Source organism: Phyllopteryx taeniolatus, chromosome 17 (assembly GCF_024500385.1).
Source record: "Phyllopteryx taeniolatus isolate TA_2022b chromosome 17, UOR_Ptae_1.2, whole genome shotgun sequence".
NCBI classification, from domain to species: domain Eukaryota; kingdom Metazoa; phylum Chordata; class Actinopteri; order Syngnathiformes; family Syngnathidae; genus Phyllopteryx; species Phyllopteryx taeniolatus.
In genome coordinates, this window is record NC_084518.1 from 7861928 (window position 1) to 7876866 (window position 14939).

A 14939-nucleotide genomic window follows, 5' to 3' on the forward strand; every position below is an offset into this window, starting at 1 on the left:
CATCTGTAACGCAGTGAAGGAATTCTTCGGGAGAAAAAGGTACCGTTGAAAAATATTTTATCGGTGACTATAGACGGGGCAGCTGGTATGATCAGCCGACATACAGGATCCGTTGCTTTACAGTCATGTAAAGGTGACACACAGTTCCCAAAGTTTCTCCATTACCACTGCATCATTGACATGCAGACGTTACGTGCAAAAGTGATCGTTTTTGAGCACATGACTCCCCCAGTCGTGAAGATCGTAAACAGCATCCGCTCCAGAGCTAAACAGCACAGAACTTTCAAGGTGCCTTTGGAGGAGCTTTCAGCTGAATACGGTGACCTGTTACTACACACAGAAATCCGATGGCTCAGCAGGGGACGAATTTTTTGTTTTGTTTTTTTGTTTGTTTTTTTTCACTTTTGAGAGAAATCAGAGTTCATACAATCCAAAGGCGAAGACATATTGCTACTGGAGGACACTGAGTGGACATTTGACCTCGCATTTTTAACAGACATTACTGTGAAACTGAACTATTTGAACTGTGAACTGCAAGACAAAGGTAAGACTGATATGATAAGTGCTCTAAATGCATGTAAAGCTCAGATGGACATTTTCTCTGGGGTTTTACAGAGAAAAAAGGTGCTGCACTTTCCTTCTATGCAGATGGTGCTGAAAGACAATGCTTTTGCATCTGAGACTTTTGAAAACGTTGTAGAAAAGTACTCTCAAGTCGTAAACAGACTGGGGCAAGAGTTTGATAACTGGTTTTGTGACCTTTGTCAGCTTGAGCCTTGTGTGTTGTTCATTTCCAACCCTTTCATAAACATGGACACAACATGCTGTACATTGCTGAGCAACTCAGTGCAATATTCAGCTTGGATGCTGGACAGGTGGAGATTGAAATTGTAACATTGCAAAATGATTTGAACCTCAAAGCCTATCCGCCTGCACCAATCCTTTGGCGTCTTGTAAACGCAGAAAGGTACAGGGATGTATGTACAGCAGCTGTGAGGGTTACAAGCTTGTTTGGCTCAACCTATCTGTATGAATCTGAATCATGAACTTCATCAAAAACAAACACAGAACATACCTCACTGATGGATACCTGCAGAAGTCACTCAGAGTTGCAGTGTCAAGTTACACCACACTGGTAGGCAACATGCAAAGCCACGCTTCCCAATAACAGACAAAGAAACATAGATGTTCTCAGTGGCAACATGGCTGTGCCATGGCAAAATTCCATTCAAATATTGAAAAATTGTTAAAATTGATTCAGATTTGGTTACTAGTTAAAAACACTGATGACTTAAAAATGTGAAAGCAGATCTTTGTACGTTACCTAATTTTAAAAACATTTGTACAAAAAATGTCATCTGCCTCACAGTTCTGGGGACCGGGGTTCAAATCCCGGCCCTGCCTGTTTGAAGTTCTCCCCGTGTTTGGGTAGGTTTTCTCCGGGCACTCCGGTTTCCTCCCACATCCCAAAACATGCGTGGTAGGTTGATTGAAGACTCTAAATTACCCGTAGGTGTGAATGTGAGTGCAAATGGTTGTTTGTTTCTATGTGCCCTGCGATTGGCTGGCGACTGGTTCAGGGTGTACCCCGCCTCCCACCCGAAGATAGCTGGGATAGGCTCCAGCACGCCCGCGACCCTAGTGAGGATAAGCGGTAAAGAAAATGGATGGATGGATGGATGGTGCAATGTAGTTTATGACTTGTAAACAAATTGCTAGTGGCGATGAAAATGTGACATTGTGATTTCCTACACTTGCAGAGAAAAAGTGTTGACTATTGATATTTATCTGATTCCTAAATCATTGTTAATAAATACTGTGAGAAATCATTAACATGATCATTGTTAAAGAAAAAGAAGACGATTTTATTGTCGTGAACACATGCACACAAAATGTTCCCTCTGCATTCAATCCATCACAGTTGTTGACACAGCAAACACACACTGGAGCAGAGGGCTACTTAACTGTCTGGGGAGCAGTTCTGGGTATCAGTGTTTGCTCAAGGACACCACAACTCAGGAAATATTGGGGATAGAATGTCCATTACCGCATGCTCACAAACAAGGTAGAAATCTGATATCTGTATCTCCATAAATTTCCACTTCTCATACACGGTTGTGATGGAGGGGAGTGGAATCTTTATAAGATACATGCAAATCAGTTGCCTTTTGGCAAAATTCAACGTTTTGAACTGAAAATAGGCCATTTATGTGAATCCTCTAGATCCGATGAGTTTTTCCTTGGTGGGTGGGGGGGGGATCGCCATTGCTGACGTCATAGACTGTTTCGTACTCCTTGAATGCTGGCAGCTCAATCCATTCCACACATCCACCATCCACACACAGATGTAATTTCTGAATATTACTCCACGGCGGACTAATATGCTGGGACATCGGACTGACGTTCCGCCTGTGCGTTCGGAACCTTCTTTGGTTACAGTTACAGGAGTTGACGACACCAGAAAAAACACTTCCACCGCTTCAGCTGTTAAGAAGTAACGATACTTTTACTCCGTTACAATTATCTAAATGTGGCTCGCTACTTTTATTTATCAATTATTGCTTATTTAACAACTATTTTGTGCGTGACACTACGACTTTGACTTCCGCATTTGCTGCTGTTTGTGCCAATCTAATTTAAGCGCTCGTGACCTTTAAGTCTAGTTCACCAATCAAACGACACAAGAAAGTCACATGACCTCACACAACGTCTTCTATTGGGCTTCCCGGGCATAGGTATTAAAACTAGATAAGCCAGCCCGGCTGATCGTCGTCCCTACGTGGCGGCCATGTTGGGAAGGTCGTCGTTACCATGAAGACAATAGCGCGTTACTCGTGTTTACATTTAGACGAACAAAAACAACAGCTTTCATGTATTGTAGTATATGTCTGGCACTGTCTGTCCAAACGTGGATATTTCAGCCCACTTATAACTTGAGAAAACACCTTGCAGTTAATTGCAGATGTTTTGTTGTAGTGTCAGCTGTGTATACACACACGCACGCACGTACACGGACACATTGCAACATCAGAATTTGCACATTCACATTTTTTTTGTTTGTTTGTTTTTTTAATTGATGTTCATGCTGTGGCTAAAAAAAATCAAGTTACTCACTATTTACTCAGTACTTGAGTAATTATTTCACTGTGTACTTTTTACTCTTACTCAAGTAATTTTTTTCCATCCCTTTGCTTAATCTATAATTCATCAGTCCATGAATTTAGTCCCAGAGGTTTTTATGCTTGTCTCTGTACTTTTTGCTAAATTCCAGCCCCTTTGCTATTGGATACGTCTTTTTATGTTGCCACGATGCGCCCTCCAAATGAAAAATGTTCAACTCGAGAGCATGTCGCGTTATGACCAACGCCCACCTTGCACGTCGCACAGAGCCCTTGAAGCATATACACAATTACTAGGGTCGTCGACAGCATGCTTCATGTTGCTAAGTGTAGTGTGGCCTTAAATGCTTCTGGTGTATTCTCTGTAATTTTGTTCATGAATTATTTCGCATTTGATTGTGATACCTTCACTCTTGCCCTTTAAATGTTGTTTTAGGGTCCTTCTGTGTCGCTTCCTTTTTTTGAAACCACTGCTAGTATGCTACGTGAACCACCTGTTGATTTCAGCGGGACTAAAACCGTCATTGCGCAGTGGCAAAGTCGACTTGTCGATAAGTTGACGAACTGGTTCAACCCCTTAATGCACACTGGATAACAAAAGGGATAAAGCATAATTTCACATGAAATTAACCTTCTGAAAACAGAGAATGATTGTGCTCCTACCTAGCCTAGTGCCGACCCCCAGAGGATGCCCCTGTAGTGACATCCTTGCATGCTGTGATTTCAACATCTCCAATGTTAATACCCAGAAAAAAAACATGCACGCACAAGGGAACAACACCCAGAAAGTTTTGTCATTCAATACATTCAGTTTTGCTACCAAAGTAGGTGACTGATTCAAACAAGTAAAATGAGCAACATAATAATAGTTATTGAGTGTTCAGTGTTTTCACATACAGAGTATAATGCAGCTGGACCTGGTGCAATTCTCAGGCAATGCCTGAATTAACATCCATCCATCCATTTTCTGAGCAGCTTCTCCTCACTAGGGTCGCGGGCGTGGTGGAACCTATCCCAGCTATCATCGGGCAGGAGGCAAGGTACACCCTGAACTGGTTGCCAGCCAATCGCAGGGCACAAACAAACAACCATTTGCACTCACATTCACACCTACGGGCAATTTAGAGTCTCCAATTCATGCATGTTTTTGGGATGTGGGAGGAAACCGGAGTGCCCGGAGAAAACCCACGCAGGCACAGGGAGAACATGCAAACTCCACACAGGTGGGGCCTGGGATTCAACCCCGGTCCTCAGAACTGTGAGGCAGACGCTCTAAGCAGTCGGCCACCGTGCCCCTGAATTAACAATTACTGCATAACAAGGACATGGAGATGGATACAAATAGCATGTATGGATGAATGAAGGCTGATGAAGTAATTGATACATTTCTCTATGGCTGGTCTGGAGACACTGGTCTTTTTCATGTGAAACTAATTTTCATAGACCATATCAGTAAAAGTCAATTTTCTAATGCAAATATCCTTCTTCCTTTCCTTTTTACAGGCTTTCATACATTTGTCACAGAGGGAGAGCATCTGGAACTGGCTGACATCACCAAAGATCAGTCCGGATCATATGAGTGCATTGCTTCAAATGGCATATCAGCCCCTGATGTCAGGACAATGCAGGTCGCAGTCAATTGTAAGGATTAAACAATCACTTTATCCAACAACAATTAGGGTGGTGGGTGGTAGTGACATACAAAAGGTGCATGGATTCTATGTGCCTTACAGATTTTCTCTTCTCATGTACAATTAGTACATACTTTGAAATTTGTTGGGTCAGCTTCATCGATATACAATATTATAGGGGTTTTGTAATCATGAAGACCTCTTTGAATCACATTGACATGTATCCTTGTTCATTGTCCACCACCACCAGACAAATAAAAAAAAGGTCATCATGCCAAATTTTTAAATTTACATTTACGTTATTTTACATTTGATTTGAATGAAAAAAGGGTTTATCTATCCAGCGGTGATTGGCACTGCACAGCAACTGCCACTGAACCACTCATCAGTATCACTGCGTGGTTTAACATTGGGGTAGGATTGTCAGAGTGTCGGACCGCCTACCCTTTCTACACAGAAAAACATAACTCGTATATTTTAATGTTTATATAAAGTATGTCTAGAATGTAATAAATAGTTATTGTTAAATATCTTTAACTGCACTGCATAAATCTGATATCTGAAATATGGTGGAGCGACAAAAATTATTCTGTACTGTAGTTCATGACAATAAAAGGTGATTCTTCTTCTTCTTCTTCTTCTTAACATTTCATCCTTAACATTTTTTTCATTCATTTTTAGATGCTCCCTTAATTTCTAAGGCAAGGGGTACAGGTACTGCAGTTGGACAAAAAGGAGTCCTTCAATGTGAAGCCTCTGCTGTCCCTCGAGCAGATTTTGAATGGTACAAAGAGGATCGTAGGCAAGTTTCTCCTTGAAACTCTACGGAATACTGTACATTGATGCACAAACATCAATTCCAAGTGTTTGAGCTTGTGACTCTACTTAAACACACTTTGTATCCTGTTTAAAATTAGAATGCATTTTCCTCAGATTAAAAATTCTCAACAGGTATTTGATCCATGAATAGTGAATGTTGCCGTTCAGCTTGTTAAAGATGCACTGAGGTATTGATCAGCTGAACTTTCATTGAAAAAAATTATAGAGATGGTCAAGTTAAGTTCACCTGTGAAGATCATAGTGCTTTTTACGGATTTTCACCCAAAATCCCAATATTCCTAACTTTCATGAGTAGTGTATTTAACAGGAATGGACATGAGGCTAATACTGCAAATTTGTCAGATTAATATCCAATAAGCAATTATACATGAATGTAATACAATTTTAATGAGAAACTGTTAAGATTGTAAGGCAGTTTCAACCAAGACTATCTTTGTCATATGCCTATTCTGATTTTATTACTATTGGAATGTTTTTTTATAAAAAATATAGACATTACATGAATTTAAAGTAGATTATCTGCTTTGTTCAAAGCTCTAAAGTGAGTCAGTTAGAGAAAACACTTACTTTTTCTTTGTTAACAAAAGACTTCGTTGTGTTGCCCCTCTCTTTCAGGCTTTTCAATGGAATAAATGGGATAAAGATAGAGAATCAAGGCAAACAGTCAATGCTCATCTTCTTCAATGTTTCTGAGGAAGACTATGGGAACTACACATGTGTTGCCGTGAACACCATGGGGATCACTAATGCCAGCATAATTCTTTATGGTGAGTTTAACTGGTTAATTTATACCTTGCATAGATTATTTTACACTTGAGACTGAGTCCCGGAATGCACATTTCATGAAAACAATGAGTCCCAACCCAGGAACAATGATGAGTCCCTGCAATTTATCATCACGGAATACAGATACAGTAATCCTACGCAATATCACGGTTCTAGTTTTGCAATCCCGCTATACTGCAGATTTTTAGTGCGAGCAGGTGAGATGGCCATTTTGGCAAGACCCAAGAGCATGGCATTGCAATAATCTAAACGACAGGCAATAAAAGAAAAAAGAGAAAAGGATGGTAAAAATCAATCTTAGTTACATTGTAGATGTGTGGAATAAAACTAAGATCAGAGAATAAAATGACGCCCAGGTTCTTTGCACGTTATGGTGGTTTGAAATCTTGTGGTTTCGGTAACAGTTTCTCTCTCTTGGCTTCAGGACCAACAACTAAAACCTTTGTTTTGTCCTGGTTGAGCTGGAGGAAATTCACTGCCATCCATGACTTAGTATAGCAACATGGCAAAGTCGATCATCGAACTGCGGCCTTGGGTGTCCTGGTGCCAAATGCACATATGGACATCCTTATGCTTGAACATGTTCGTTATGGACAATCCGTGATGAGCACAGAAGTCCAATAACAGAACACCATTCGGGTTCTGATCGGGAGGGGCCGTTCCTTCCAATCGCACCTTTACAGGTCCCACTGTCATTGCCCAGGTGAGCATTGAAGTCCCCCAGCAGAACGATGGACTCGCCAGCGGGAGCGCTCTCCAGCACCCCCTCCAAGGACTCCAAAAAGGGTGGGTACTCTGAACTGCTGTTTGGTGGATACACACAAACAACAGTCAGGACCTGTACCCCCACACGAAGGTGAAGGGAGGCTCCTCTCCAGTCCACTGGGGTAAACCCCAATGTACAGGCGCCAAGCTGGGGGGCAATAAGTATACCCACACCTGCTCGGCGCCTCTCACCGTGGGCAACTCCAGAGTGGAAGGGACTCCAACCCCTCTCAAGAGGACTTGTACCAGAGCCCAAGCCATGTGTGGAGGCGAGCCCGACTATATCTAGTCAGAACTTTTCGACCTCACAGATCAGCTCAGGGTCCTTTCCTGCCAGAGAGGTGACATTCCATGTCCCTAGAGCCAGCTTCTGTAGCCGGGGATTGGATCGCCAAGGTCCTTGCCTCCAGCCACCGCCCAGCTCACATTGCACCCGACCCCTATGGCCCCTCCCACAGGTGGTGAGCCCATGGGAAGGGGGACCCACTTTACCCTTTCGGGCTGTGCCCAGCCGAGCCCCATGGGTGCAGGCCCGGCCACCAGGCGCTCGCCTTCGAGCCCCACCTCCAGTCATGGCTCCAGAGGGGGGCCCGGGCAAGATCTAATTTTTGTCGTCATCATCAGGGGTCTTTGAGCCGTACTTTGTCTGGTCCCTCACCTCGGACCTGTTTGTCATGGGTGACCCTGCCAGGGCCATAAAGCCCCAGACAACTTAACTCCTAGGATCATTGGGACACCCAAACACCTCCACCATGATAGGGTGACGGCTCAAGGAGGGGACTATCTGTTGTGTTATACTGCAAATGTGTACGTGTCATGCTGAAAAACCTCGTTGAAATGTCTCACGAATTGAATTGCTTGCTTCTTGGATCCCTTGGATGAATTTAATATTTGAAGAATAAATCTCAATTATAAGTTTTCCCTATGCTTTGGTGGTTATCTACTGATACCTTGGTTTTGTTCCACAGTATAATTAATTTAACATGTTTAATGGTGGCGGCACGGTGGGCAACTGATTAGCACATCTGCCTCACAGTTCTGAGAACCGGGGTTCAAATCCGGCCTCACCTGTGTGTAGTTTGCATGTTGTCCCCGTGCCTGCTTGGGTTTTCTCCGGGTACTCCTGTTTCCTTCCATATCCCCCCAAAAAAACATTCATGCCAGGTTAATTGGCGACTCTAAATTGCCCGTAGGTGTGAATGTGGGTGTGAATGGTTGTTTGTTTATATGTGCCCTGCGATTGGCTGGCGACCAGTTCAGGGTGTACCCCGCCTCTCGCCCGAAGAGCTGGGATAGGCTCCGGCACACCCACAACCCTAATGAGGATAAGTGGTACAGAAAATGCATGGATGGATGGATGTTTAACATTATACTGGTTGAAGGAATATATGTCGTGTATGACCAGTGATGCCACAGTTAACATGAACTGACTTAATGACTTCACTGATTACTTGGATTTAAAAGTAATTTATTTACTCAACTGATTACTTGATTTTAAAAGTAACTAAGTTAGATAACAAGTAACTTTATAAGTTACATTCAGCAAATGGCGACAACTCTGCCTCAACGTGAAAATGGCCACCGGTTTTGCCAATACTTTATTTGAAGTGCATTTTTCACAAAAATGTGAAGAATAAAGTTTTTCATCCATGCATCCATTTTCCATCTCGCTTATCATCACAAGGGTCGCGGGCGTGCTGGTGCCTATCTCAGCTAACTCTGGGCGAGAGGCGGGGTACACGCTGAACTGGCCAGATAAAGGGCAGATGTAGACAAGCAATCGTTCACACTCACATTTACATCCATGGGCAATTTAGAAACTTCAATTAACTTACCATGCATGTTTTTGGAATGTGGGAGGAAACCGGAGGACCCATGGAAAACCCACACAGGCACGAGGAGAACATTCAAACTCTACACAGACTGGCCGGATTCTTGGATTTTGAAGCCATCCTCCCTGGCCTTCACCATCCCAATTTTCTCAAGTTCTTCAATTAGTTCTTGATATTTCTACCGGTTTTTGTATTCATTTTTCTGGATGTTGCTATCACTCGGGATTGCTACATCTATCACGACTGCAGTCTGCTGATGTTTATCCGCTACCACTATATGTCAGGCTGGTTGGCCACCACTAGTTTGTCAGTCTGGATCTAGAAGTCCCACAGGATCTTGGCCTGGTTGTTCTCAACCACCTTGGGTGGTGTCTGCCATCTTGATTCTGGGACTTCCAGTCCATATTTGGTACAGATCTTGGTACCTTGCCTGCCAGCATCTTACACCCTGTTCTGATGTGGTGCACTGTCTCTGGGGCTTCTTTGCACAGCCTGAATCTGGGGTCCTGTCTGATGTGGTAGACCTCGGCCTCTATTGATCTTGTGTTTCAGGCTTGTTCTCGTGCCGCCATGATTAGAGTCTCCGTGATGTCTTTCAGTCCAGTCTTTTCCAGCCACTGGTACGATTTCTCTATCTCCGCCACTTCTTCAATTTGTCGGTGGTAAATGCCATGCAGGGGCTTGTCTTCCCATGACAGCCCCTCTGGCTTCTTCTCTGTACTGGGGTTCTGTTGCCTGAGGAATTCATTTAGTCGTTCGTCCGTGGGGGCCATCTTCTTGATGCATTCTTTGAGACCTGTTGTTTTCTCTTGGATAATGCCTGTGATGCTCGCTAACCCTTGCCCCCCTCTTTCTGATTTGTGCACAGCCTCAGGATGCTGAATATGGGGTGGAACCCTCCGTGCATTCTAAGGAGCTTTATTGTCTTGATGTCATTGGCTTGCATCTCTTCCAGTGGCCAGGGTATTATTCCAGCGGGTTATCTGATTAGTGCACAGTATTAATAGCCTGGATCTAATTCTTGCCATTCAGCTTACTAATCAGGATCCACCTCACCCTCTTTTAGGTATTTGGCTGTGGCTGTTCTTCGAGTTACCTCCTCATGGTTGCCATTGCCTGTGAAAGGCTTATCAAGTGTGAATGAAATTCCAGTGTCATTGCTGTATATTCTTGTGAAGTGGATCAGGGAGTCGAAGTCACGCTCATTCGTGGCTGATCGTTGTTCCACTTCTGAACTGATACCTGAAACCGCTCTTGGTTATGATTTTACTGAGGGGGCTCAGCCCTATCTAGAACAGCAGTGTGGAGCATCTTCTTGGAAAATGCTACATTTGATGTTCACCTGTGCAATAGCTTTTAGTTGGCTTCCTCATGTAGTTATTGATTAATGTTCTTAGAATGCTGTTGATCTTATGCAGTTCCAGGCACTCCAGTATCCATGTATGTGGGATTGAGTCGTAGGCTTTCTTGTGGTCAATCCAGGCAGTTCACAGGTTGGTACTTCTGGTTTTACAGTCTTGGGCAATTGCCCTCTCGACCAGTAGCAGATGTTTGGCTCCCCTGGTGTCAGCCTTTCTGTGCTCTGCATGTACAGATCCATATGCCTCCTCATTTTAGCCGCTATGATGCCTGATATGAGCTTCCATTTGGTGCTGAGCCAGGTTATAGGCTTGCAGCTTAATGGTGTTGTTCCCTTCTGGGGGTCCTTCATGATGAGGACTGTCCAAACTTGGGTTAGCCATTCTGGGTGGCTCACCGATGTTAGGAGCTTGTTCATTTGTGCTGCCAGGCATTCATGGAGAGCAGTTAGCGTCTTTAGCCAGTAGGTGTGAATCATGTTTGGCTCTGGTGCTGTCCAACTTTTCATCTTAGACACTATTGCTTGGATATCTGCCAGTGTTATGAGTACTGCTTCTTCTTCTGGGAGGTTGCTTTGCTCTGCTTGTAAGTCTGGGCAGTTCTATCTTAAGTTTCACACCTTCTGCTTTGCTCTGTTAGGAGGCTAACGTCTCTCCCGGTCGCCCTTATTTTTGCCTCAAACCTCTTCCATGGAGGTTGTCCTTGCTCCTGCCGTAGTTTTTCTTGTAACCAAACATCTCTGGGATAACTTATACCGCTGCATATATTAGCCAATTGGTCTCGGTGATGTTCTTGGTCGGGATGCTTAGCAGTGCTGAATTGATGTCATCCAGTAGGGACAACAGGAGGAATAGTACTTATTTCTTTAGCCTTGGCAAGCAGGAGGTAGCTGAGTTCCCCCAGGACTTCATGATCTTCTCTCTCAGGGCAATTGCTCTTGTATTGACCTGTTCTGTTTCTGGGGCTTGGAAACCAATCTCGACACAATGACCTTTTGTCCTGGCTCCCCCTTGCAGTACCACCTTTGTACCATGGATGAGGTACATTGAACCTCATCTATCTCTAACTGTGATAGTAAGTTCCCCTCGCTGATATTCAAAAACTGAGCCACCATAGTTGTTTCCTACTCAATGTGGATGTGGGGTTCCGAGGAGTCCAATCGTCCCACATTCTCTGCATATATCCCCTTTCACTGGGGTCACTAAAATAGTAGCACTCCATCAGTACCTTGTTTTCTACCCTGCTGCTACTGTAATTTCTCATTTATAATTTATTTCCCCAAAAAATCTTCTAAAGTCAATAGTGCACCATCATACATATTTATAGTAAAGCTGCCAAGATGACGTCAACAGTGACTCAACAGTGACGTCACTATCAGAAGATTTCCCAGCGTGCCTCGCGCCATTGTATAGTTGTAAAAATGCTCTTTTGAGTAAGTTAGTCGCCAATATCATAAATAGTTGAAATAATGTGAATGTTTCTGCATGTTTATCCACCCGCTTCAGATTTTGGCTGTCTTTTTAAAATTTATTATTATTATTATTACGTATCTGGGCACATGACCTGATCAGACTTAGTTAGAAAGACAAATTAGGAGGGAATCACCACTAACATTTATTGCATAAAAATATATCAATGGATAGAAAGTCATGGGTGCGCATTATACATAGGAAGTAAGGTGTTCCTGATTTCTATTTTGGGGGGATGGCACAGTGGGCGACTGGTTAGCACATCTGCCTCACAGTTCTGAGGACTGGGGTTCAAATCCCAGCCCCGCCTGTGTGGAGTTTTCTCCGGGTACTCCAGTTTCCTCCCATATCCCCAAAACATGCATGGTAGATTATTTGAAGACTTTAAATTGTCCGTAGGTGTGACTGTGCGTGTGAATGGTTGTTTGTTTATATGTGCCCTACGATTGGCTGCCGACCAGTTCAGGGTGTACCCCGCCTCTCGTCCAAACATAGCTGGGAAAGGCTCCATCACTCCCGCGACCCTAATGAGGATAAGCGGTACGTACATTGAATGATTTAATTTTGGGGGGGTGTATTATACTTGAGAGCGTATTATACATGAGATTTACGGTACATATACAGTATAGCTTACCTTTAAAAGGTTACTACTAGTTCCTCGTTGTGATCATTGTACAATATGCAATGTGCATGCATTCTTGTTATTTTGGCTTTCCTGCCGTCCACAAACATGAAATGCGCTGACTCCACCAGCAAGTGGAGGCGTAGTCATGCAGCAAGGGGCATGTCATACCTACCTTTTGTTCATATCTACGGGTGCGACTTTCTCTGTAAGCTTGAATGTAAATGTGCGACTTAAAACGTTTCTTCGCAACTGACGTAATGTTTTTGAAGCTATAAAATACTTTGTCGACAGCAGAGAGTGTACAATGAACCTCAATAATTTCATCTTTACCAGCACACCCAGAACCCTAGTGAGGATAAGCGGTTCAGAAAATCGATGGATGGATGGAAACTCAAACTAGTGATTCCTTGAAAATGTGAGCCTCTCCCTTTCCTCCATTATTGACTGACTGCTTGTACACATGAGAGATACACATACTTGACGTCACTCGTTACTCTCACATGCAGCAAAACGTGACCTCCCAGAATGCCTCATGGGTCCGTTTCTATCTAATGCGCCTTTGTTTCATCCATCCATCCATTTTCTGAGCCGCTTCTCCTCACTAGGGTCGCGGGCGTGCTGGAGCCTATTCCAGCTAACATCGGGCAGGAGGCAGGGTACACCCTGAACTGTTTGCCAGCCAATCGCAGGGCACATACAAACAAACAACCTGTCATGAACATGGTTAGGGCGACGGCGAGGAACGCAAGGCAAGAACATGGTGGACCCAATTGCAGGGAAGCAGGGAGGCAAGGCAGGAGTGCGGGAATCTCAAAATAATAATATTTAATCACAATGATAAAACAACTGGCGACTATGACAAAACCAACTGGCGACTATGACAAAAACAACTGGCGACTATGACATGGCAAGACATGTGACAACGACAATGAACCGACAAGGACTGAAAGAACCCAGGGAACTAAATACAAACAAATTGACGAGACAACGAGGAACACCTGGACAAGACACGAGTGGCTGGAGAGAGCTGATTGGTTGACACAAAATAGACGAGAACAGGTGGACACAACAACCTAATGAGCACACGACAAACATGGAACACAGGAAAACATGGAACAAAACTAAACACAACCCAAACCAAAACACAGACCATGACAGTGTCACAATGATAAAACAACTGGCGACTATGACAAAAACAACTGGCGACTATGACATGGCAAGACATGTGACAACGACAATGAACCGACAAGGACTGAAAGAACCCAGGGAACTAAATACAAACAAATTGACGAGACAACGAGGAACACCTGGAGAAGACACGAGTGGCTGGAGAGAGCTGATTGGTCGACACAAAATAGACGAGAACAGGTGGACACAACAACCTAATGAGCACACGACAAACATGGAACACAGGAAAACATGGAACAAAACTAAACACAACCCAAACCAAAACATAGACCATGACACAACCATTCACACTCACATTCACACTTACGGGCAATTTAGAGTCGTCAATTAACCTAGCATGCATGGTTTTGGATGTGGGAGGAAACCGGAGTGCCTGGAGAAAACTCACGCAGGCACGGGGAGAAAAATGCAAACTCCACACAGGCGGGACCAGGGATTGAACCCCAGTCCTCAGAACTGTGAGGCAGACGCTCTAACCAGTCGTCCACCGTGCCGCCCTCCTTTGTTTCAAAATGTAGTTTTTCCTTGTGTGCCTTTTAGTTAAGAATAGTTAATTGTGGGTTTTTTTTCTAAAAAAACAAAACAAAATGCCGAATGAAGGTCTATCTAAACATATGACATGCACTGTCAGTGAAAGATGTCTTGTTCTTTTGGATGCCTCATGTTACTCTCTGCTACAACGGAGTGGCAATAGTCTGTATCTGTTAAATTTCGGTTGAAATGTGTCACATCACTGATGCAGTTCTGTCACACCCAGTAGAATTTAAGAGTAACTGTAATCTGATTACTATGGTTTGAAGAGTAATCTATTACTTGGCTCGGGATGTGATAACCCTAACCCTAACCCAGTTTTGGGCAGCTGTGGCCCAATGGTTAAACTCATCACCTACCACTGTGGGGGATCTAGGTTCAAGTCCCCAACTGGACCATCTGCCAATATCCCCCGGACTCATGGCTGTGGTGTCCTTGAGCAAGACACTGATACCCTGTAATGCTCCCTGGGTGCTTCAGCTGCCCCCTTCGCCAGTGTGTTCCACTAACATGTGTATGTGTTCACTGCGATGGGTTAAATGCAGAGAACAAATTTCGTGTGCATGCATGCATGTTCATGACAGTAAAAGATGATTATTTTTCTTCTTTTTATAAAGGCACCAAAAATGTGTAACACAAAGTAAAACAAAGTAACACGTTACCGGCAACACTCTTTATGACATACTGGAGGTGACTATCAAATGAGATGTATATTTTAATCAAAGATTATTAAGCAGTAGTTATGATCTGAGTATTGTTTAGTGAGCTAAGCCCAATGATAGAAGACATTTTGC

At 43.6% G+C, this 14939-nt stretch overlaps 1 protein-coding gene across 3 annotated transcripts in view; it reads left to right on the forward strand.

The window, feature by feature from the left end:
- Positions 1 to 14939, forward strand: part of opcml (opioid binding protein/cell adhesion molecule-like) — a 328101-nt gene that overhangs the window by 271639 nt on the left and 41523 nt on the right. For all 3 annotated transcript variants that reach the window (XM_061751271.1, XM_061751269.1, XM_061751270.1), the window contains 3 exons: positions 4623 to 4760; positions 5432 to 5552; positions 6206 to 6357. In XM_061751271.1, coding sequence (XP_061607255.1) covers positions 4623 to 4760; positions 5432 to 5552; positions 6206 to 6357 — 411 coding nt within the window. The remainder of the gene's footprint in view (positions 1 to 4622; positions 4761 to 5431; positions 5553 to 6205; positions 6358 to 14939) is intronic.